This window comes from Onychomys torridus, chromosome 18, assembly GCF_903995425.1.
Source record: "Onychomys torridus chromosome 18, mOncTor1.1, whole genome shotgun sequence".
NCBI classification, from domain to species: Eukaryota; Metazoa; Chordata; class Mammalia; order Rodentia; family Cricetidae; genus Onychomys; species Onychomys torridus.
Genome location: NC_050460.1, coordinates 55,895,738 through 55,920,049, shown reverse-complemented (window position 1 = coordinate 55,920,049; position 24,312 = coordinate 55,895,738). Strand labels below are relative to the sequence as shown.

Here is a 24,312-nt window from a genome sequence, read left to right as displayed (position 1 = left end):
GCTATAGACAATATATAGCTGAGATGTTATAGTATATTGACAAACTCCATGAATGCAAGTCCAGTGTGATATTCCCAATTGGCAAAAGAAATTCAAAGTTTTAAAAATGTTAATTGTATAAAATTTTAAAATTTGACAGCTAATAGATTTTTTTACAACATCAGGTGACTAAGTTTGATTTATGGATAAACATTTTTTAAGTATATTTTCAAATTTCACTCCTTGTAACTGATAGATTATGATGTATCATCCTCTTCTTTCCTTTTACAAAATATAATCAAAATGTACTGTTTTATTTTAGAAGGAACTTAATTATAGGTAAAGATTTCTCAGAAGGCTTAGCCTAAACAAATCTTCTACCATTAACTCCTACACCTGAAATTCTTCTTATAATGGGCATTACTAGACCTCTTTAAATTTACTTATTTTTATTTTTTTAATTAAGAATTCTAAAAAATTCATTTTACATACCAATCAAAGATTCACCCTCATCTCTCTTCCAGCATCTCCAGCCTCCCTGTCCCAACACGCTCCCCACTCCCTCCTACAAGAAGATAAGGCCTCCCATGGGGAGGTACATTTAGTAGAGGCCGGTCCAAGCCTCTCCCCTTGCCTCAAGGCTGTACAAGGTGTCCCATCATAGGTAATGGGCTCCAAAAAGCCTGTCCATGCACCATGGATGTAGTCTAGTTGGTGTAGGACTCTCTGTGTAACTCAGGCTACCCTCAGACGTGAGTGATATTCATGCCTCTGTGTTCCTGAGTGCTGGGATTTACAGGTGTGTATCACCGTGGTTGTCTTACCTTTCTTTGTTAAAGTTTTTATTAGTTTATTAGTTTTTCAAGGTTACATATAATACATTTTACTCATATTTACCCCCAACCTCTTCCAGATTCATTTTCATCTCTCTTCCTGCTCAACTCTGCCCCAGCCCTTTGCTGTAAAACCCATTAAGTCCAATTTGTGCTACTCATAAATGCTTGTCTGTGTAGCCAACCGCTTGAGCACTGTCAGCCTACCATGGGTCAAATTCTTAAAGAAAACTGACTCTTTCTCTCACAGCATCCATCAATTGTGAATAGCTCCTTGGTTAGTCATGGGACTATGCCAACCTCCCCGTCCATTTAAGGATTTGCTTTATCTTTCACAGGCTTGGTGCATGCTGTCACAGCCACTATGAGTTTGTATGTGCAGCTACTGTTTTGTGTCCAGAAAATACTGGTTATTTGCAGTCATCCATTACCTCTGGCTCCTACGTTCTTTCCACTCACATCTTTCACAATGATTCCTGAGCCATGGGAGAAGGGGTGTGACACCCCATTTAGGGCTGAGCATTCCACTATCTTTCATTCCTTGCACCTTTACCATTTGTGGGTCTGTGTTAATCACCATCTACTGATTTAAAAAAAAATGCGTCTCTGATAATGCTTGAGAGATGCACCAGTCTATGGATATAACGACAAGTCATTAGGTGTCAACTTAACATTAAATCCATTTAGCTGAATAATAGTAGTAGGTCTATTATCTGGGTGGCCACAAGTTCTTGGCCCTAGTAACAGTACAATGCCTGAGTTTCCTCTTATGGAGCAAGATTAAAATCAAATCAGAAAGTGGTTGGGGACTCCCATGACGTGTGTGCCAGTACTGCATCAGGGGCCATTTCTTGCCAGGTCAGTCATTATTGTACTACACATGATTCACACTTAAGACTGATGATTACTTACCTCTCAGCCTTATGAATGCTAGCAACTAGGGATGAAGCTCTTGAGTTAGTCCCAGCATGTTTTCTGCATGATCTGTGACTTAAGTATGTGTTGCCTTTAGCCACAGTGTCTTACTATAAACTGTTGGAGAGTAACCAAGAGCAGTAAATGACCTATAATGTTTTGCGATCCACTGGACTCCCTTGCACAATAACTAAAAAATGGGGAGTCTAACTGGGACTAATTGTTGCCCTGTTACAGTGTAACTTCATTTAAAGTCCTCTAATCCATGTATATGCATGTATTTTAGAAAGCTTTTATTGCAGTAGATTTAATTGTCTTTTTCAGAAGGTCCTTAGTGTTAATTATTCCTCCCCTTATTCCTTGTTGTGCTCTGTCCTCTCACCCCACCCCACCCCACTTAATCCTGCCTGTTCCATTAAGTCCCTTTAGACCACTGCATTATATTCCATTGAAAACCTCCCCTTACCATGACCACTTACTAATTTCCTCACTCCTGCAGGAATTCCGAAGAAGTGGACTTATCTGAAGATCAAAGCTAACATCTGCTGTGGGATGTTCTATGTTGTGAATGTATTGCTATGATGGATTGATAAATAAAACACTGATTGGCCAGTAGCCAGGCAGGACTAACAGATAGGAGAATTGGAGGAACAGGAAGGCAGAGTGAGGGAGATGCTGTCAGCCGCCGCCATGAGATGTTAAGATACCGGTATGCCACAAGCCACAAGCCATGTGGCAATTTATAGATTAATAGAAATGGGTTAATTTAAGATGTTAGATCTAGATAGCAAGAAGCCTGAGTCATTAGGCCAAATAGTTTAAATAATATAAGTGTCTGTGTGTTTATTTGAGTCTGAGTGGCTGCTGGCCCCGGGTGGGACTGGAGATAGCTCCAGCTACAAACATCCACAAATGAGAAACAAAACAAAACAAAATAAAAAACCATGTGACATTTATCTTTCTGGGTCTGTGATATATACCACCCAGAATGTTTTCAGTTCCACTCATTTACCTGAAAAATTAATTTTGTTTCTCTTAAGAGCTGAGTAATATTCTATTGTGTAATTTTTGTCAAAGAAAGGCAGTGAAGAAATGGGAACATTATTCATGGAAAAGCATAGGGAGATACAATCACTTCCCAGCTGCTAGGATGGCTGTTAATACTGCTTTTACATGACTGTGTGAGAGTGAGCTGTCTCAGAAACTCAAGCAGGTTAATGGTGTAGCTTAGCATGTACTGGGGGTGGTTGTGCTGCATGTACATGCCTGTTTCTGCTGCCAGCACAGTCAGGCCTTCTGCTGTTCCAGGCACTGGAAATCTGCTTTATGGTGATCTCAAAACTCCCCTGTTGTCTCTGCCCCTTCTCTCCTCCTGAACCTTCAGCTCTACTATCTGTTCACTATCTCTCCTCCCATTTCCCAGAATGCCATGAGGTTATAATTACATGGTACAGAATATTGCTTTTCTTTAGCCACAGGTACTTTAGTTTCCAAACTGGCTTCCTGATATGTATATCACATTGCGTTGCCTTGCTGGATAATGCTTCATTACATGCATGGACTCAAACAGCAGTAGTTTTAACTAAGAAGAAAACCGATCAAAATAATTCTAAACTTACTGTTTAAAAAAAAATCTTTGTAAATAAAGTATGGCTCAGAAAGATGATCAACTTTGTAGTAATTTATTGTAAGAATGTCATAAATTAGTATTTGCTTAGCATTTCTAATTGTTTGGGAAATATATATGTAATAATTCTTTTTCAATTAAACATTTTAAAATATCTGAGTCATCTAGCTAATAACTATACTAAAATAACATAATTTGTGGTATCCAAATGTTAGACCCCATTTTTACAATATAAAGAGACAACTTTTTCACAGTTTATTATCAAGCTTTATATTTGGGTTCAAGAAGTAACAATAAAAGTAAATGTTATGCATGCTGAACAAAGCTCCTAATTATTTTAAATGCTGTGCAGTTTAGGGTGTGAAAGTGTTTGTCAATAGAGGTTATAAAAGTTCAGTGGTTCCAATCTGGTTCTATTGCCCTCCTTCTACAGAGAGAGACAAATCTAATTTATTTTGACATGTTGGAATTCAATATATTTGCAAATGAGTACCAATTAAGGGACCATTTTTATATCTGCTATGAGAAAGTTTAATGAAAACAAGAAGAAATAAACACCCACTGGAACTCCTATTATTTGTAACCTTGTGGTAATTGTGCCAGAGTGACCTGATTCCACACATTTAACTAAGAAAAATAGTGCCAAGATAGGAATATTCATAGACACCAGCACCCCATGATTCTGAGGATGAATTATAAATAAGAAAATGAGTCAAGGACATGTGGGCAGAAGCTGTCAGAGGTTCAGCTCTGCTCAGACTCACAAGGCACCTTGAGCATGAACATTTGAGAGTAGGAATACAAAGATTTTCTCAAATTATTGTCAAGATAAAAATGTCACGTGGGGTGACATTCATGTGTGTGTAGTATGTGCAGATATGGTAAGCTTGGGGCTGTGGCGATATTTTGTGTATGCTCCAGCAAATAAAGCTTGCCCGAAGATCAGAGGGCAAAGCCAGCCACTAGTTAGGCATAGAGGCCAGGCAGTGGTAGCACACACCTTTAATCCCAGCACTAGGGAGGTTGAGATAGGAAGTGATATGGTTGAGGGGAGAAAAGGAATGTAAGGTTCGAGGAGACAGGAGCTCAGTCCTTTTTGCCTGAGGAGTTGGTGAGGTGAGAGATGGCTATGGCTTGTTCCTTTTGTTTTTCTGATTTTTCAGCATTTACCCCAACATTTGACTCTGGGATTTTACTAAGACCAATTAGGATTCATGCTCCAGGGGAAACACTGATTCACTTGGAGTCTAGCACAGGCTTCTACTCTGCCCCATGGTAGCATGGGGAATCATCTGAAACAGATTTATCAAGGACAGAAGAGAACACAAGAAGAGATGTCCAGACATCCTCCAAAAACTCAGCCACTATCCTGAACATCAGCAGGGTCCATAAACTGAGATAATTTTAGTTTCCCAGTTTGACTTAACTTAAGGAACATTTCTTCCAGGCTCTTAGTTCTTAGCTTCCTTGTCCTTATAGCTTTACACAAGAAAACCTGACATTGTAAATTGTTTCTATAAAGTCTTTAAGAAAAACCCTTCTTACCAGCTTTATATTTCAGGACATTGGCATTGCCTCTGACCAGGGAGGCATGTTTTGACACAGTGTCACTAGGAAAAACACCTATTTATCCTGTTACTGCCCCCAATACCTAGTTATTCTGTTTTATGGGTTCTCTGCTTTACATTGTAAACTACCTGTACTAAGTAAACACGGGAGGGCCTCTCCAGTATAGCTCTTAATTAAAACTCCATTTCCCAGGCTGGAGAGATGGCTCAGCTGTTAAAGGCTAGGCTCACAAGCAAAAATAAAACTTCATTGCCCAAACAGTGTGGCTGAGTTCTGGCCTTCTCCATTATTACAGTAGCTTGTTATCTTTTGTGTGATCAATTCCTAAGTTGGGATTGTTTGTGTGTCCCTCTTTTCTTGATAGCATCCTATGTAAACCCAGCTCTGACCAGCACAAGTTCTATCCAAGCAACTTCTGGATCATAAGAAACAGCCTGTGCTATTTGAAACCACTATGTTTATTTATACAGTGATATGTAACTTATACACACAGGAAAAGCCTATAAGGAACATGACTCCATTCATACATATCAGAGAACACAACATCAAAGCCACAGGGCATATACCACAAATCAAAGGTGTGTCGAGAGAGATTCTAGTGATCATATGATTCAGTTTATCTGTGACAACCCTTTTGTGCCCACCACTGTAGCTTAATGTTTCTTTACATTGAAAAGTACTGTGCTTTGGGCATGATAAAAACAGAGAAAGGAGTAAGTTTTACTCTCTCACTTAAGTTTACAATCTATTTAGTGAGACTGGGCATATGCATCCTCAGAACTTGACTCTGAATTAATTATGTGTTCATCAAAGTTATATAATAGTCTTGATTTTTCTTGTTTGCAGTTGCCTGGTATATCTTCTCCTACTGTGTGATTTTTATGCATGTGATTTTGTTTTCTGTGCATTGCTTAATGGAACATAACCATGTTTTAAAATTTTACAAGAAAAAATAATTACCCCTCAGGAGAAGAATTAAATGGCACAGCCACTGAGTACTGTGGAAGACTGAAAATGAATGACTTCACCATTATAAATTGAAGGTAAAGTTATGTCATGATTGTGAGTCCACACTCAGTGGGAAGATTCTGAGTGGTAAGTATGACTTTTTCTGGTTAACTCTTTTCAAATTCTCTTGTAATAAATAATAAAAATAAGGCCCTTCATATTGCTCATTAAGTCCCCCAGCTTGCATCTCTAGGCTGATCAAATCCAAACCTTACCTCCAGAGCCTGGAAACAGGACACCCCAGAGATTTAACACAAGGGGAGAAAGATACCATCCCCAAGACTGTGAGTAATAAACTCCAAACAAGGGGAACAACAAGAGACTGTAAATCATCTACAGCTGGGAAGATGTGAAGAAGTTCAATTCCACGTGGCAGAGAAAGTGTACAGGTTCACTCCAAACATCCCAGGCCTTCTCCCAAATATAAAGAAAAACTCCCATAATCTTGAGGATGACTTGAATAGTGATGGCAGAAGACACGGCAGTTTATCTTCAGGAAATATGAGATTCCATGTTGGACAACAGACCTATACAAAAGCCAATCAGCTGCAGTCACCAACCAGCACTCTCTATACTTGAAAATTTCCACAGATTTTCTTGTCTTCTGCGGTAATCTCTTCAGTGCTTTCTCCCTACACTCATGGTCTTGATGGATAAAGACCTTTAAGTCTGTAAATCAAAATTTCCATGAATGATAGCAATGTCCCTTCATAGAACAGAACTGCAGTTCTTTGACTGATAAAATCTGACTGGACTGCTATAAAAATATTGCTTCTACTTTTTATAATTTAGTATATAAAATGGCTATCTCTGATTATAAATTATAATTTTCCTCATTTTTACATATTAGGAGGTAGACTATTAATTCTTTATTCAGTTTATACTAATTTCAATCCCCAATACAAAAGCTGTTCAGATTGAGTTTAAAGATGAATTATATGTAAGTCTTTACTGTCATTAGTGATTAAATTAATTCACATTAATCAGTAACATACCAGTTTTTTAATTTTAATATGGAAATTGTGAAGGTTATATTTTAGTGAAGAGTATTTAAAGTTTGAAAAAGGTCAGGATGTTCTCATGTATAATTATCTTTTATCTGGGTTTTATACATTAAAATTAAAATAGTAGAAACAGAACAATATTTTTGTAGGATTAACAAAATACTTAAAAAACTAACAAAAAATATGCTTGGAACGTTTGATCTTTTTATTATTTGCATATAGTTATAAATTTAATTTTTATTCTCATAGGAAATATACTTTAAAATGTACAGTTTTTAATTGTCTATAACTTTAAATTTGAAATATTTAATAATAAATTGACACATCTCTATCATAAATGAATACCAAAGCTATATGTCTATGTATAAATGCATTGTATTTTTTTGAAAATTAAAAAAAATGTGTATATAGATGCATTGTATTTTTTGGAAAATTTAAAATTAATTGTCTTTGACTAATTTTTTGATGAATGGAGTAAGACACTGCATTTTCCACCCAAAATCAATATTCACATTTAGACTGCATGGTCTATCTTAGACATGTTGACCTTTCCATGATATTTACTCTCCACCTGAAGGCAAGCAAATTCCAGTGTATGCATGACTCAGGCTGCCATCCTCCAATGAAGATCAAATGTCATTCTTCACACACTTGACCTACAGGAGTCCATCCATTCTCGGGTAACTACCCAACCTTAACTACTACTAGGATTTCAGTATTCTTGCATAGGGTAATGGAGTGACGAGTTAGATGACTTTTCCATGACAATGCAATAACTTTCTAAGAGATGCAAAGTAATGACAGACAGGAACCCTCTCATTAAACATGGGCATGTTGTGCTTTAGGTTGCATCTTGAGGCTACTGCCACAGGAGGCACATCTGGACCACACTTAAGTATCACATTATGGAATTTTATGTGGTGCTTGTGTAAAGGCCGTCTGTCCCTCATCAAACTGCAGTTAATGATGAGGAGAGCAGTGACACAGAGGTGGGAGGTGTGTACCATAACCTACAGATGACCTGACTGTCATGTAGACGTACACTTAAGTGAGATGGTGTTCATTTCAATGTCACAATGAAGTCATGTTGGGATGTTGAGATGTTTTGGCCTAATATTCCCTACCTCTTCTTAACTTGGGTTCATAATTTATATTTCTCTTCAAGTCTTCCAGCTTGGCTTAAATTCTCTTCCAACCCTCTCACATGGGAGTTTCATCTAATGAGATTGTTGCTTTTAAAGTCTCACCTTGGTAATTTATTGTTGGGGGACTTTACTATTTTGATAGAGGTAAGCTAATTTCCAGATATTTATGATTAGTTAGGAGAAGTTATAAGGAAAACAAAGAGAGAGAAATTTAATGGATATTAATGTAGACTTTAAACATATATGTTAAAGTAGGCCTTATTTATGTGCTTGTATACTAAAAGAAAATGAATAAGTTGGACATATTTAATATATGTTAAGTTATATACATGTTCCACATTAGTAATGACACTAATTACGTGGAGTTTTCATTCCTAAACTGCCCAAACCATGCCAGGCTACCTACCAATAATGGCCAGTAGACTGTTATGTCACTTTTTTCTCATATACTGCTTTTAACTCAGTTTTCATCATAATACTTGGAAAAGGGAGTAAATAACGAAACAGCTGAAGGCCCCAAGAAGAATGAATCAGAAATAATTTAACAAAATGCATTGTTAATAACTAATAACTGGGCTATTGATGTATGAACAACTCCCTAACCTTCACATTGGTTCTAAGATTGAAAGGCAAGTGAAAGATTTCAACAGCTTCAGCCAGTGAGATGCCTCAACAGGGAAAAGTATTCACCATGTAAGCCTGAGGACTTGAGTTTGATTCCTAAAACCCACAAAGAAGTGACAGGAGAGAACTGATTTTACAAATTTGTCCACTTGTACACATAGTGACACATGTCCTCCCTCCACCATAAATATACACACATAGTAAGCAAAAATGAAAATTAAAAAAATAAAAAACCCTAGCCTATTTACCCTTGTAGCAAGGATTTCTGTTAAACCAAATAATAAATTGCCAGGTCCAGCAAGTAGTAGTCTGTATGCTCTGAGCCGATCAAGATACAAGAAAAGTTTGAGAACAGATTATTGGAAGGTGATTCTACTTTTAAATGCAAGCCAAATTGTGGGACATGGTTTAAATAAAGATATGAGGCTACATGTCACACACCCACCCCCTACAACACACCCTACTAACTTATAGCGCTCAAGGTAGGTACTATTACTTGATCTCTATTCACTGCAAAGGGAAAAATAAGTCGTAATCAAAACAAAGAAAAAAGAAGCTGGGCAGATATCGAGGGCATGACATGTTTCAACAATAAAATGCCTCTAGCTCCTTAAGAGCTTTGTTTCAGGTAAAGGTAGGAGAAGGGGGATGAGGATGGAGGTCATCATGGAGCCTCAATATAGTCATGTTGGTGTGTTACATCATTGCATATTTAATCTTGTTTTAAGTTTGATTAGATTGATGATGTCCTGGGGGATGAGAAGAGCACACTTCTGGATGTGACTCTGAGGGTAATTATAGAGGGGATTCCATAATGGAGAAAGGCCTATCTTGAAAATGTTAGTACTATCCCATAGACTGAGGATCTAAATGGAATTAAAAGGTAAGGAGAGGGTCCCTGTACCAGTTTGGTCAAATGTCCATTTGCCGGCTGCCACAGAGCTGCACTCACTTCCGATTGCCACGTGAGACAAGTGTGGGTCTTTTAATTGCTACACCATCAATGTTTCTGAGTTTTCCTTTTGGGAGGCTGAGTGATCTAAGTGGCAGTTCCAATATACATGAAACAGTAGGGTTTGTGCGAGATGGTGCCATGATTGCCATGAATTCAGTTTAAATTCCTGAGATAAATGAATAGTTCATCTTTAAATGTGGTCATTTGTTGGAAATAAAATTTCCCCTAGGAACCTAGACATGAAAACTGGAACAGAGACAATCCTGAAACCTACAACCACAGGTATTCCGGCTTCCAGTGCAATTTTTCTTAGAAAATATTGTCCACGTGGAAACAGAATGCACACAGTACCATTTTGTATCTCTGCAAAATTTGATCCTAGAAGGATTTGTGTTTTGTCCACCAGAATTGACACCAACACCAGGCATCTTTCAGGTAGTCATAGATTGATGCTTCTTTGCCCTCTGGGAGTCATGCATGGACTGCTGAGGCAGGAAGTGTATTTAAAAGTAAGACAGCAAAGGCAGTAAGCATCTTATACTCATGGTTCTGTACTAGAAGGCAGCTGGGATGGCCTTTCAGGTAGTCAACAATAGCATCAGAACATTGCCACAGCTAGTGACTGAGAATATCATGACAAGAATCATCCTTACAGACAATTCTTTCAAAAGGGAAAAAAACAAAACAAAACAAGAAAATGTTGTTTTGCAGCATCAACGAGCAGGACTTTCAGTATGGTTAATAAATTATGTCATGCGTTCTTTCAGATCAATATAATGTTAATTTATATCATTTGAAATGACAGTACCTAATACAAGACAGAAATGCAAATTTCTCATCATGTGTTTCTACCTTTGTCAACAAATGGCTGACAGGGTTGTCCTGGGTATATTCTGTATTTCAGATATTCCTGGGCAAAATGGTTGAGCCAGGCCAGAACATGGTAAAGGCCATTCAGTGCCACAGTTGATTTCCAAAAGTATAGCCCTGTTGGGTGACTCCCAATAGCAAGTGGACCTAGGAAACAGTTTGCTGTGTGCTTATGAGAAAGTAGGGGAGTCCAGAAACACTGCCATGAGTGTCCCCCAAATCAGCAAAGCTGGAGTGATTGCTGAGGAACTGCCCACTCTTTATGTGTTTTCCTAGCACATAGTATAAACATTCAGATACTGACACCAATCACCATAGCAATGCCTTCAGCTCAGATTTGCTGTTTTTTTTTTTTGTTTTTGTTTTTTTTTTTATTTTCTAAATTTCCTGGGTATCTGATAGAAAGCAAGTCTTTTTCAGTACCAAATTCCATTGAATCTATTTCAACATTAACATTGACTTTATATAGGAGTCTATTCATAAACAACAAGTTACAAGATGGCTAAATCCAATCCCCTTTTTGATTCAGAATAACAAAGGATTGAGACAATCACAGAGACTCTGTAGCTGTGAGAAAGTTCTTGAAGGTCAGAACCCTCTTAAAGGTCTCCTGACTGCTTTTGATTATAGCACCAGATAATTGGCATTTTTTTGTTCTCTAAGTTAATGTTTTTATTAATAGAATCTATTTGTAGTTGGTATTTATATTCAGACACAGTAGGAAATGCTAAATTATTTATTGAGCAAAAACATTTGTGTTTTTCAAAATTAGTGTTGAACAAGGACACACAGAAAAGAAAGCAAAATGCACAATGTCTAGATTCTCATCATGACCTTGGCCTCAAAGCCTCAAGGTTTTACCCAAAGGAGACAAAGATCAGCGTGATTGTCTGAAGATCTGAATCACACCTGTTATAAACTGGGAATAAGCCAAGCTCCAAGCTGGGGCCCAGAAAGGGCAGGATGTCCTGAGCTTACTCAAGGGGAAATGTTACTTATTCCACTGCCCAGCTGTGTTGTTTGTTTGTTTCCCTCTTAAAGTTTCCAAGGATGGACAAGGAAATTTCATTTACTAGAGTCTATGAGGGCCCTAGCAAAGATAGGGAGAAGTATGAAGTCTTAGCTGGGGTTTCTATTGCTGTGATGAAATACCATGACCATAAACAACCCTAAGAGGAAAGGGTTTATTGAAGCCTACAGTTCCCACCACAGACCTTCAAGGAGGGAAGTCAGAGCATGTGGCAGGGCTGGAATCTGGAATCAGGAGCTGATGCAGAGACTATGGAGGAGTGCTGCTTACTGGCTTGCTCCCTCATGGCTTGCTCAGATTACTTCCTTTCTTTTCTTTTTCTTTTTCTTTTTCTCTTTCTTTTCCTTCCTTCCCTCCTTCCTTCTTTCCTTCCTTCCTTCCTCCCTCCCTCTTTCTTTCTTTCTCTCCTTTTTCTTTCTTTCTTTCTTTCTTTCTTTCTTTCTTTCTTTCTTTCTTCCTTCCTTCCTTCCTTCCTTCTTTCCTTCCTTCCTTTTCTTTCTTTCTCTCTTCTTTGAGGAATACTATAAAAAATTAATATCTGCATATAAAGAGGCAGTTTATTTTTCTAGCCCAAGTACCTATATTTTATTTAATTTTTCTTTTTATTAACTAAAGTTTTCATTTATTTTAGATCTCTATAGCAGTTTTCCCTCCCTCCTCTCCTCCCATCCCTTCTTCTCCCCCACATCCCTTCTGCACCCACCTATCCTCTCCTCCCCTGTTTCTGTTCAGAAAGAGGAAGGCCTCGCATGGTTCCATGAATAGACAAAGCTACACAATTGTTGCACATATGTAGGGGGCCCAGGTCAGTCCCCATGCAGGATCCCTAGCTGTCGTTCCAGAGTCTGTGAGCTCCTATGAGCCCATGTCAGTTGTTTCTGTGGGTTCCCTTGTGATGACCTTGACCCCTCTGGCTTGTATAGTCCTTCCACCTTCTCTTCAACAGGATTCCCAGAGCTTTGCCAATCTGCTTTCTTATAGCACTCAGGACCACCAGCCCAGGGATGATGCCACTTACAAATGACAAGAAGGCCCTCCTATATCATTCACTAATTAAGAAAATGCCCTGTGGGCTTCCTTACAGCATGGAGGCATTTTCTCAGTTAAGTTTCCTTCTTCCTATATGGCTATAGCCTGTATCAAGTTGACATAAAGTTAGCAAAAACTACCATGTGAATCTGTCATGTTGGTGCTTGAAACACTCAAAGTAACTCAACAGGGAAATATCTCCAATGGCAGGAAACTGTGCCCACTGCAAACCAGAGACAAAGCATTCCAGAACCGCCAAGCAAGAGGGACAGCAATGATGGACATGGTGGCGGGGGAGTGAATTGGTCGTCACATTAACTATGGGATTTTATTTGTTTCACATAGAGTTTATAATACACTTAGTGTAGTTTGTGTGCTTGCTTGTGGAAGACTGTCCAGGAGTTACATCATGGAAGTTGATTTTGAGCTATGGTATTATAAGGATAAAATTTTCTTGTGGTGGCAGATGTTCCCAAAATGTGTCCTCATTTACTCTACCCACTGGTATCTTAGCTCCTACTGTAGCTTCAAACCCTTAAGAAGTTACTTGAAATTATAAAGCACTCAAATCCCAGCTGTTTAGCTTGAACTGTGTACGGGGCCCCCAGACAGTGGGATTGGGACCTGTCCCTAATGCATGAGCCAGGCTTTTTGGAGCCTAGTACCTATGGTGAGACACTTTGCTCAGCCTTGGTACAGGGAGGAGAGGATTGGACCTGCCTCAACTGAATGTACCTGGCTCTGCTGACTCCCCAGGGGAGACCTTGCCTTAGAGGAGGTGGGAATGGGATCTGGGTTGTGGGGGGATGCTGTGGGGTGGGAGAAGGGAGGACATGGGAATCCATGGTTGATATATAAAACAAATAGAAAATCTCTTAATAAAAAGAAAAGAAAAACGTAATAAAATACTCAAATCCAAATTTTAAAACATGATGAATTCCACTGTCACCAGAGATATCTTTTGCTCTTGAGCATCAATCAATCAGTATCATCTTCCAATTCTAATTTGTCTCAGAAGAGACTAAATGCATTAAATGCTCTGGAACCCAATGAAGATTCCATCACCCCTGTTTAAGTGATGCTGACGCTGACTCACAGATGTGGGCCACCTATCTGTATTGTTATGGATAACCCCTACATCACCTTTAAGTCAGCTCAGTAGGATGTGGGTATCAGGCATGACTGACTGTACATCTATACACCTTGTTTCCCCAGAACAGTGGTTATCTATAACAGGTACATCTGTTTCTACTCCAAGGCTGTAAACCTCTTGCAATAATCACTTTATTGGAAATATTTTGAGATTAAAATTGCTGTATTATATATTGTTTCATGTATTTGTAATTAGGATATTTACCACCCTTCAGCAATCTTGAAGGGAATATATAGAGATTATCCACTAAAATAAGAGCAGATGTTTCACATCTATGAATCAGCATCAACATCAGGATAAACAAGGGATAATGGAGTCTACATTGGGTCCCAGGGCATTTAGTGATCCAGTCTTTCTTGAGATAAACTAGAAGTTAGATGAGGATACTGATTAAGGCAAGAAGAACAGAGATTTCTGATGGTAACATAATTATAAACCATGTACGAATATATGTGTGTATATATATGTGCATGTCACATCATATATATGCACATGCACGTTTGTGCCCACATAAGTAGCATTAATAAAGAGTGGGCTTTCTTTGCCATGTGCAGACATAGCAAGAAGGCATCTCTATGAAAGACTGGGTAGGAATTTGATCTTGATAATGCTGGTGCCCTGGAGAATCTTGGATGGCTAGGCATCACGACCATAAAAAAATGAATTCTAGGACATGTTCATTTAGCTTTCAGTTCTAAGTGTCCTTGTTTAATACCACTTGTTAAAATTTGAAAATATTTTTCAAATGAATAATTTAGAGTTTCATGCAATGTCTTAATATAGATACTAACTGCAATGAGATTCTATTAATGAAACTGGTGAGTTAGAAAAAAAAAAGCCTAGCCAATCATTTGGTGCCATTGTAAGAAGATTCTGACTCAATTCAACTTTCCCTAGATTGCCTCAGTTCATTGGTTATTCTGAATTATTTTCTTGTCACTTGATGAGTTGAAAGTGCCCTTGCTATAATAGATAACATGGTAGCAAGGCTCACATCCCATGTCTTGGAAAGTGTTGCTGTAGATCACACATCAGAGGTGGAGGTCATATTATACTGGCAACAATGAGAACTGAAAATCCATTTTAGCCCGGGTTCATTAATGACTTAGAACTATATGATTATATTTCAACAAAATTTCTTTGTTATTTATAAAGGATCTGTTAATCACGGAAGCATTGCTAAACTACATCATTCTAAACAGTTGTAATCATGGTATATCTTCAAAGGTTTCATTCTAATTTTAAAATCAAGCTGGAGTTGAAAACCAGCATCATTGGTAAACTCAGATCAGTTTTGAGAGTGCCTCTAAAGCACACTAAAAGCTCAGTGTTTAAAAAACCTGATAGAAATTCATACCTATATTCCTCTTGGGTGAAGCGTGGGATCTCTCCAGGATGTAAGACAAGAATTCTCACGGTGGCACTGCTAGACATCACAGGCTCGCCATCATCAAAAGCCACAACCACCAGCTAGAAATGTGACAGGATCCACATACAGAATATAAACAGAAGAAAACGCCAACATGGACGGCATCAAAGATTTTGATATTTTGTTCCTGGATCCAGTTGTGGGAAAAAGTAATCATTTTCCTACTCCTTTCAAGGAGAGAGCTATCATGTTAGGATAATTCACATTCTCCCTTAATCTTCATAAATATTCAGCTAGGTGATGTCATTTTTATTTGCCAGAAGAAAAAAAAAATCAAATGAGTTACAAACTCTGTTAAAAAAAATCGACTTCTTGTAGAGTATATGGATGTTGCTTTATCTATGTCATTCTAAATGGATTTCTACAGTCAATGCTGCCTATAAGAAGAAAAATGTACTTTTATAGCATCAACACACTTACTTAAAAGGTGTTAAATGCATTTGTATCAATAGCAGAAAGATAATTAGCTTACTTATAAAAAATTAATTTTCTAGTGAATTTTCCCTGAATTTAAAGAGTAGAAATGTTATTCTCTAGATAATAAAATAGGCAACATTTATGGTTAACATTTTGTTATGTAGCCTCTTAAATCAATTAGTTCATTTAAAACCAAGACCACATAGTACACAGTGGGAGTTATTCAAATACATAAACTGAAAAGTTTTAGACCTACAAGGTAATATCTGTGTATTATTACTTCAGCATTAATTGGTATTTTTCCTTAACAACCAAAATACACAAAGAAGTGCTCTAATATTTATGTTAAGGTGTGCAAACATTTTCACAGAGATGTACATTATTGTGAAAATTAAAGGTTATTAACACAAAGCAACTCAGTTTAGGTTAATGGATATTATTTTTTCAAATTTTCTGGAAGCATTATCTGTCAAGAATACATGATTTCACTTCTGCAATTATACTTGTAGGCACTTATGCTTATAAGCAGGTATACAATGGCATTCACACAAGTCATTTCAGAGTGATAGAGGTGCACAGTAGCAACCTAGTGATTTACGATTGAAGCATTAGAAACACGAGGAAAAACGTAGTGTTTACTTGCAGAGCAGAACACCATATAGCCATTAAGATAATAGCATGACTTGTGTTAATTGGCATGGACAGTATATAATTGAGTACAGATTGAACATCATGATTATTGTTGTGCCTAGACTCTCATTAGAAGATCAAGTAGTAGTATCTAATTATGCTATATAGATATATAAATCTATATAGCATCTATATGAAGTGATTCTTTTATTTTAAAATACATTTTCCAAATTTCAATGGGAAATGATTTTTAAAAATTAAAGAGGTGAAAAATAGAAAGAAAATCATATTGACAACTGTTAAGCAAAACCTTCAGTGCTGAATGTCAAATACATGTCACAAAGAAAATGGCACACTGACCTTAAAAATTGTTGTAGGCTCTTCATTAAGATTGACACGAGTTATTACTCTTCCAGAATCTTCTTCTACATCAAAAATACTGGCAGGGTATGGAAACTGCACATCATCTACTCTATACCTCACCCGACTTGCAGGCAAACCCTGAAATGAAATAATTGATCTATCAGGATGAAAGCAAAGAACATCACTGGAAATAATCTGACTTTTATGATCAACGGCTTTGTAGAACAGAAAAAATTGTCATGGTTTCATACCCTGTGTTAAAATGTGACAAGGTATTTCTTTCTGTGGACAATTCAATCCCAATCAATGAAGTGTATTGCAATTAGGCTTTGGTAAAGTAATTTTTATGAGGGGAAAATTCAGTATATTGCCACAGGCATCTTTCCTTTCATTTTACAACTTGTCTGCCTCCCTAAATACCTAGTGTCTCTGAATATTTTACTTTCTGCCACAGTTATTTCACTTTTAATTATGGTAATCTAAATCTAGAATGCTGGTTCCTTTTTGCTTATGTATGTCTACACTATAGATAAATGGCTGCACCACTGGCAAAGGATATAATATCCAATCCCAAGAATATTCACCAATCCCTCTACCCACTAATAATCTACAACCAACTGTGTCCATAGTCACGGCTTCTGTGGACAACTCATACTTCAATTTTCTTCCATCTTTTATAGCCACTTCTTCTGTATCGGACACTGATCTGTCTCTCTGCTTCCATTCTATTAAAATTGTCTTTAAAACATAAACACTCTCAGCTAGGGGTGGTGGCTCACACTTGCAATCTCAGTAAACTTAAGAGGCCAACCTGTGCTACATAGTGAGCACTGGGACATTCTGGAATGCAGAGTGAGACCCTGCAGCAAAAGAAAAACAAACAAACAAAACCCAGAGAGGGAGCAGGAGAGAGAGTGGACAAGTGAGAGTGAGTTCATTCTCATAAAAGCTGGTCAAACCCCTGTAGTGCTTTCCATCAACCCCACAAATCCAGACTCCTCACATGGCGATACCAGATCTCGAAAATGTTTTATTGTTTTTCTATTTAATTTGAACTTGCTATTCATTGTTGCTCCACACATTGCTGTTATTTATGCTCGGATACCTGAAGTTTGACAGACTTCCACTTTCTGAATTTGTGCTCATGATTTCCTGGTTGTGCTTAAGATGTGTCTCTAAGATATTTTTATTCACCAATTCTACCTGTAATTGTATCACACATTTCTGTTTATTTATTGTGATGGTGTAAATAGGAAATATCCCCTGAAGGTTCATGGTTTTAAATCTAGTTCCCAATCTCTGGCATAATTTTGGGGGGCTATGGGAGCTTGAGACGGTGGTTCTAGCTGGTAGATATTGGCCTTGGGAATGTGTATGGAAAGTACTACTTTCTATCTTGCTATTTTGCTTGTACTAACATGAGGCTTTGTCTAGCACATTGGGCCAATGAATTAAGGACTTAATACTTTGAAGCCCTGAGTAAAAAATAAATCCTTCCTCTTTTTAAGTTGTTATGTGAAGTGTCTTGTAACAGTAATACACTAGCTATCAATGCACAAAAAGTACAAGGAGTGGGGTCACTGCTAGAACTAAGCCTGTATATATGGGTTTAAGCCTTTGGACCTGTTTGCATGAATAATTTGGAAGTGTTTTGGAAGAGATTTGGGCTAGATAGCCCTAAAGTGCTATCAGATGAGCTTACTTGGTGACTCTGGTGGGATCTAAGAAAACCAAAATGACAAAACGGCAATGCAAAAGCAGAGACTACTGTGCACGTGAAGTTTCAGGGGCAGATGTTAGACCAGGCTATCTGTGTTGTAATCTTCCGTGTCTTCAAATTTTGAGTGAGGAAGAGCTAAAACATAAAGAGTATATTGCCTTAGCAGAATAAATCTTATGACCCTGTAGTGTCTTATCTGTGACAGGGTTACTGCTTATTTGTGCTAGTCAGGTCTACAGTGAGAACTGGGAACACAAAATGAATCAGGAAGATAGACAAAACATGCAGACTGGCTGACAATGAGCTCCTTTAAAGTAGTAGACAAGGAAGCTGGAGATTTTTTTAAATTAAAATTTATTTATTTTACATCCTGACCACAGTTTCCCCTTCCTCTTCTCTCCCTGCTCCGTCCCCTGACCTCTTCTCCACACCCTCTGCAATCTATTCCTCGTCTGTTTCTGCTCTGAAAGGGGCAGACCTCTCATCGGTGTCAACAGCCTGAATAAATCAATTAGATAGTTTAAGGGTTAATAGTGTCCATCATGCCCAAGCATTCTGATAGATAGGTAAATATTTCCATATTTCAAGGCTTTAGAAATACACAACACTGTTGAACTCTTGTGGGGAGGAGTTGTCACCTCCATAGTAATTTTACACGTGAACTGTTAAGTTCTTGGAGTGGCTGAGGGAAAGCCCAGCAGTATGGTGAAAGAGTCACATTTATCAGAAACTGCATCAAGTCTGTGCAGCTTTTGCACATTTTTTTTTAAATTCAGAGACAATGCTGCTTGCTTCTTAATGATGCTGACATCAGTTTTAGCAACCAAACAGCATTTTACTAAATATCAGAATATGTATGTTTTATTTATTCTCATATTAATATTTAAAATAGATCTAGGAGTTAGCATAACAATTCAGATGTTACAAATGACAAAAGCAAGTTTTAAAATGAATTCATTTCCTGAGATTTCCTCTTCTAAATAGCAAAATTATTAGACATATTTTATATTGAAATATGGTTCATAGGCATGTAATTCAATTAATAATTATGACATCTTCAAGGCAATATTCCTCTAACATGTGAATCACATGGACAAACAATTCATAAAACATGCTTGGGGAAGTTGATGCTGCAGGAAAACCCAACTGGGATATTCCCAGCATGTTGGGAAGCATAACTTCCAAGTTGTCATAATGACAAAGAGCTAAAACATGGCATGAAAACAGAGTTTTAATCAACATTAGTTCCCATTCCATCTGCAGTACAGCATAGTAACTAAAAGCACTTATAAGCCGCAGTTTTCATGGTGCTGAGATTATAGACATGTGCCATCATGCCTAACTGAATGTTCCTCCTCTTCCTGTTTTTTAAAAAATTAGAATTAGTTAAGGCTCCAATCTCAATTCATTTATGTTACACATTATGTGTTTATGGTTTTTTCCACCCACTAATATCTGTTCATATAATCCCATCCTTACATTTGTTTCTGAAGATGGCAGGGATATTGAGAGACAGATAGATAGACCGACAAATTTCTTTGCACTTATCCTGTGCTTATGATCTTCACTATGGGTTAAAGAGTGCAGATAGATAATACATAGATAAATGCCATTTTCTGAAATTTCTTTGGCAATGAGGAGTAAGGTTGTGGTGCTGTTACAGACTCCTCACCTCATTATTTATATATTGCAGGTTTCATTCCTCACTCTATAGACACAAATCTCAACAGACACAAAATGTATCTGATTCATGGAGTGTAGTAATCATACTATATGTAGGGTTTGACCTGATAAGTAATTTTACTATTTTAAGCTCAAAGTGATATATAATACACATGCACACATATCTACCTTCTCTTCCCCTCTCTAATATATCTCTGTCTCTATCTCTCTATCCCTATCTATCTATCTATCTATCTATCTATCTATCTATCTATCCATCTATCTATCGTTTGTACTCTTAACAAATAAAGTATGCCTGAAGATCAGAGGACAAAGCCAGCCACTAGATTAAACATAGAGGCCAGGCAGTGGTGGTACACATCTTTAATACTAACACTCGGGAGGCAGAGATGTGTCTGGATCTCTGTGCGTTCAAAGCCACCCTGGACTACATGAGATTAATGCAGTCTCAAAGAGGAACAGAGCCAGGCAGTAATGGCTTACACTTTTGATCCCAGTACTTGGGAGTCACACGCCTTTAATTCTAGAACTAGGAAGGTTGAAAGACAGAAAGTGATATGACTGGATGGAGAAAGGCATATAAAGTGCAAAGAGACAGGAACTCAGTCTTTTTTGCTGAGGACTCAGGAACATTCAGACTGAGGATTCATAGAGACAGGATCTTCCCTTTTTGGCCTGAGGATTCAGTAGCGGTGAGAAGTTTCTCTTGTGGCTTGTTCCTCTGCTTCTCTGATCTTTCAGCATTTACCCCAATATCTGGTTCTGGGTTTTTATTAAGACTAATTAGGAGTCATATAACACACACACACACACACACACACACACACACACACACACACACACACACACACAATGTATATATACTTTTAAAATGTTGGTTTAAATGAAACTGTACCATTTGGAGCAATGATTTGATTGTCAAATATAATTATTTTATTTGTAAATTTTATGTGTCTTCTTACATTATTTTCAGGAAAATTTTGCTCTCCATATAAATTGCTTCATCAGATAAGGTATTCAGTAAAAATATCTCCCATGCAAATAAAACAAACTAAACCAAGAAGCAATACATGAAATTTAATTTTTTATTCTAAATGTGGAAGAGATGGTATTAACTTTGCAATGCCTTTTGTCTGTTAAAATTGACATCTACAAGTCTATACATAGTACTACAAGAGTTTTATTTATTATAGATATTCTGACAGTGTAATATGATATACCTATACCCTAAGGATCCAGATTGAAGAATCTTATCATGATGTCACTTACAGTAGGTTTTCTTAGAAACTAAACCTCAATATAATTCCATCCCCATAGGTGAAATCATTAATAGCAAATTAAATATAAATTTATATTAAGAAATTATAAGCAATTTCAATTATTTTTTATTATCAGTATAATTTTTACTTTAGACTTCCTTTCTTATGGGTTAAAGGTAATATGTTTTGACTTAATTATAGTGAAAATTTAATCAATTAGTACAGACGGTAACTGCAGATCTGTGTGAAAGATGCTGCAAACATATAAACATGAGGAATTGCAATGAATCTGTAATGGAACAAAATAATTAGATTCTTACTATTGCAGGACATCTCATTTAGTCATTTGTTAAATACACAATTAACAAGAAATTACTCAGACTCACATAACTTCCCTTATAATAATATGATCATGTTATATCAGGAAATACTACACCCATAATCATTCAATGCAAATACTAAGTAATTTGTTTACAGATACATAAAGATTCGTTTTCTCCACGACATGGTTTCAAAAGCTCTTTCTTCCAGTGTCTTTGGAAAAGCTTTGGTTCACTGGGTAACTGCAATTCACACACATTCTTCCAAGTGTGAATTAGCATGAGGATTTACTAAAAGGTAGTCAGTATCTTTTCACCATTCCTGATAGTTGTGTCAGTTATTTTTTGTAATTCTAGTGAAATACTATAATATCCTTAAAAATGATGAAAGAGGAGCTGTGGGTCAAACTCCATTCATCCCAAAGGTCTGCTTTTCATTTTTATTGTTCTTGTCTGTATGTGACACAGCACACTGATAGGAGGACTCTTTATGTCACAGGTCATATAATTAGTATGTACGCAGTTGTAGTACGACCATAGCTATTAAAGTCCTAAGAAACATTTCTTTGAGATTGTTTACCACTTAAGTTCCTGGAAAATGTTCTTGTTAGAGGGAAACATAGTGATATTTTATTTGTATTGAAATGTGATTTTATTTGTATGTTAATAAAGTTGCCTTGAGGTCAGAGCAAGCCATAGCAGAAGCTGGGCGTTGGTGGTGCATGCCTTTAATCCCAGCACTTGGGAGGCAGAGCTAGGCGGATCTCTGTGTGTTCAAGGACACAGCCAGTATGATGACACACGCCTTTAATCTCAATACCAACCATAGAAGACCTGGAGGTCTGTACAAACAGGCAGTGATGAGGAGGTCATGTGGCTGGGTTTATAACCAATGAGAAAACAGAACAGAAAGTCTATAAATAGACAGGACACACAGAAGTAGGTCTCTTGCAGAGAGGAAGGACAGCAGAAGCAGTGAAGGGTAAGGTTTTCCGCTCTTGCTCTGACCTCGTGGTTTTTAACTCTGCAATTGGTTCTGTGTTTCTTATTTAACAAGCCGGTTACATCTACAGAAACATAACCCCTCAAAATGTCCAATAACACTGTTGCTTGATTTAGACACATCTGCTAGGTTAAGAGATAACAAATTCCCTACTTCCCTTACAAAACAGATCACCCAGCCCAGAGGTTGAACCTGGACCAGAGTGGCTCATTTGAAATCCTGTCCCCACTTGCCTAAAATCTTCCTACTTTTTAATCATAAGACAGGAACTTCAGGGACTGGAGAGATGGCTCAGTGGATGAGAGCACTTGCGGCTCTTCTCAGGACCCAACTTTCAGTCTTAGCACCAAGTCTGGTGGCCCTCAACTGCTATAGCTCCAGCTCTAAGGATTACAACACCCTCATCTGGCCCTCATGGGCACACACACACATGTGTTACATGCTGACACACAAAATAATAAAACTAAAAATAAAGTTAAAAAAAGAATTTCTATTACTGCTGCTTTCATGAGATTAGAAATAGGCCTCTTAGGGTCATTTTCAGCCTATGTTTACTGGAACAACACTTACTGTATTCAAATCATAGAAACAGCCTAGGTGTGAACTGCTGGATCATCCTGTAAAGATGCGTTCTATATGTACATTGACAAAGTGTATATACATAGTGTGTAAAGTTTGTTGTGTATATACAATCTTAACAGAAAAGAAAATCCTGCTATTTGCAATAATGAGAATCCACCTTAAGGGTATGAAGCAGCTCCAAGCAGTTACACTCATAAAGAAAAATACTACTTAATTCTCCCTGTATGAGGAATGTACACAAGGGGAAAGAGTACCTAATTTTACTTGCACTAAGAATCTGACATAGTCTAAGAAAGAGAGAAGAGAACAGAGGCTGACAGGGTCAGAGGGGGAGAAAAACGAGGAGCTGATGTTCACAAGGTCCAACCTTCAGTTGTGTGTTTTTGTTCTCTTTTCTACATGTAAGAATTGAAGGACAATGCGTGAGTAACTGTTCTATAACTTGCCTGATTTAGACACATTTGCTAGGCTCAGCGATAGTAATTTCCTACAGAGTGGTTACGTGGATGTATGAGGAAGGGGCTGTGTAGGGTTGGTACAGGTTCATGCAAAGCCCATTTTCTTGAAGCCACTGGAAACTTTTTTGAGTTAATGAACATTTACACTTGTGTAGAAGGAGCCATAAGTACCAGATAATATTAACATGGGAATCAATATCTAATTACATTACTAGTGAGTAGATTATCTTTAGTAGACAGGTAAAAACAAAAAACAAAATAATAATAAAATTACCTTGGCTTTATATAATTTCAAATGACATAAAATAGCAGGGATCATACACATACAGTGTGAAAGAGAAAATATTAGAGGGCTCTAATTGCTTGTCAAATTATGTTTTATATGTACCAACAAAATAAAACAATATATTATAATGAACTAGGTGTCTATCCTCAGCTAAGCAAAGACGTGACATGATATACTGCTTAGAGATGGAAGGATCAGTGTGCGAAAGGATGGGGCTCACTCACACATAGCATGAACTGGAGCTAAGGATCACCTCAGAATACCTACATATTCAGTTAAGATGCCATGGCTAATTCCTATAGAGATCTTCTGTAAGAAGTTTGGCAAAAATAAATAAATAAAAAATAAGAACTGTGAACTGTGGGATATTTAGAGATAAATGAACAAAATTCACTTAAGATCTCTATCTGAAACTCAAAAC

The 24,312-nt window shown here is 37.3% G+C and overlaps 1 protein-coding gene across 17 annotated transcripts in view; it reads right to left on the bottom strand.

Annotated features, from left to right (window-relative positions):
* Nucleotides 1-24,312, bottom strand: part of Pcdh15 (protocadherin related 15) — a 1,427,876-nt gene that overhangs the window by 139,539 nt on the left and 1,264,025 nt on the right. For all 17 annotated transcript variants that reach the window (XM_036167862.1, XM_036167881.1, XM_036167872.1 and 14 more), the window contains 2 exons: nucleotides 16,578-16,718; nucleotides 15,099-15,211 (listed from right to left, as the gene is read on the bottom strand). In XM_036167862.1, the coding sequence (XP_036023755.1) occupies nucleotides 15,099-15,211; nucleotides 16,578-16,718 (254 nt within the window). The remainder of the gene's footprint in view (nucleotides 1-15,098; nucleotides 15,212-16,577; nucleotides 16,719-24,312) is intronic.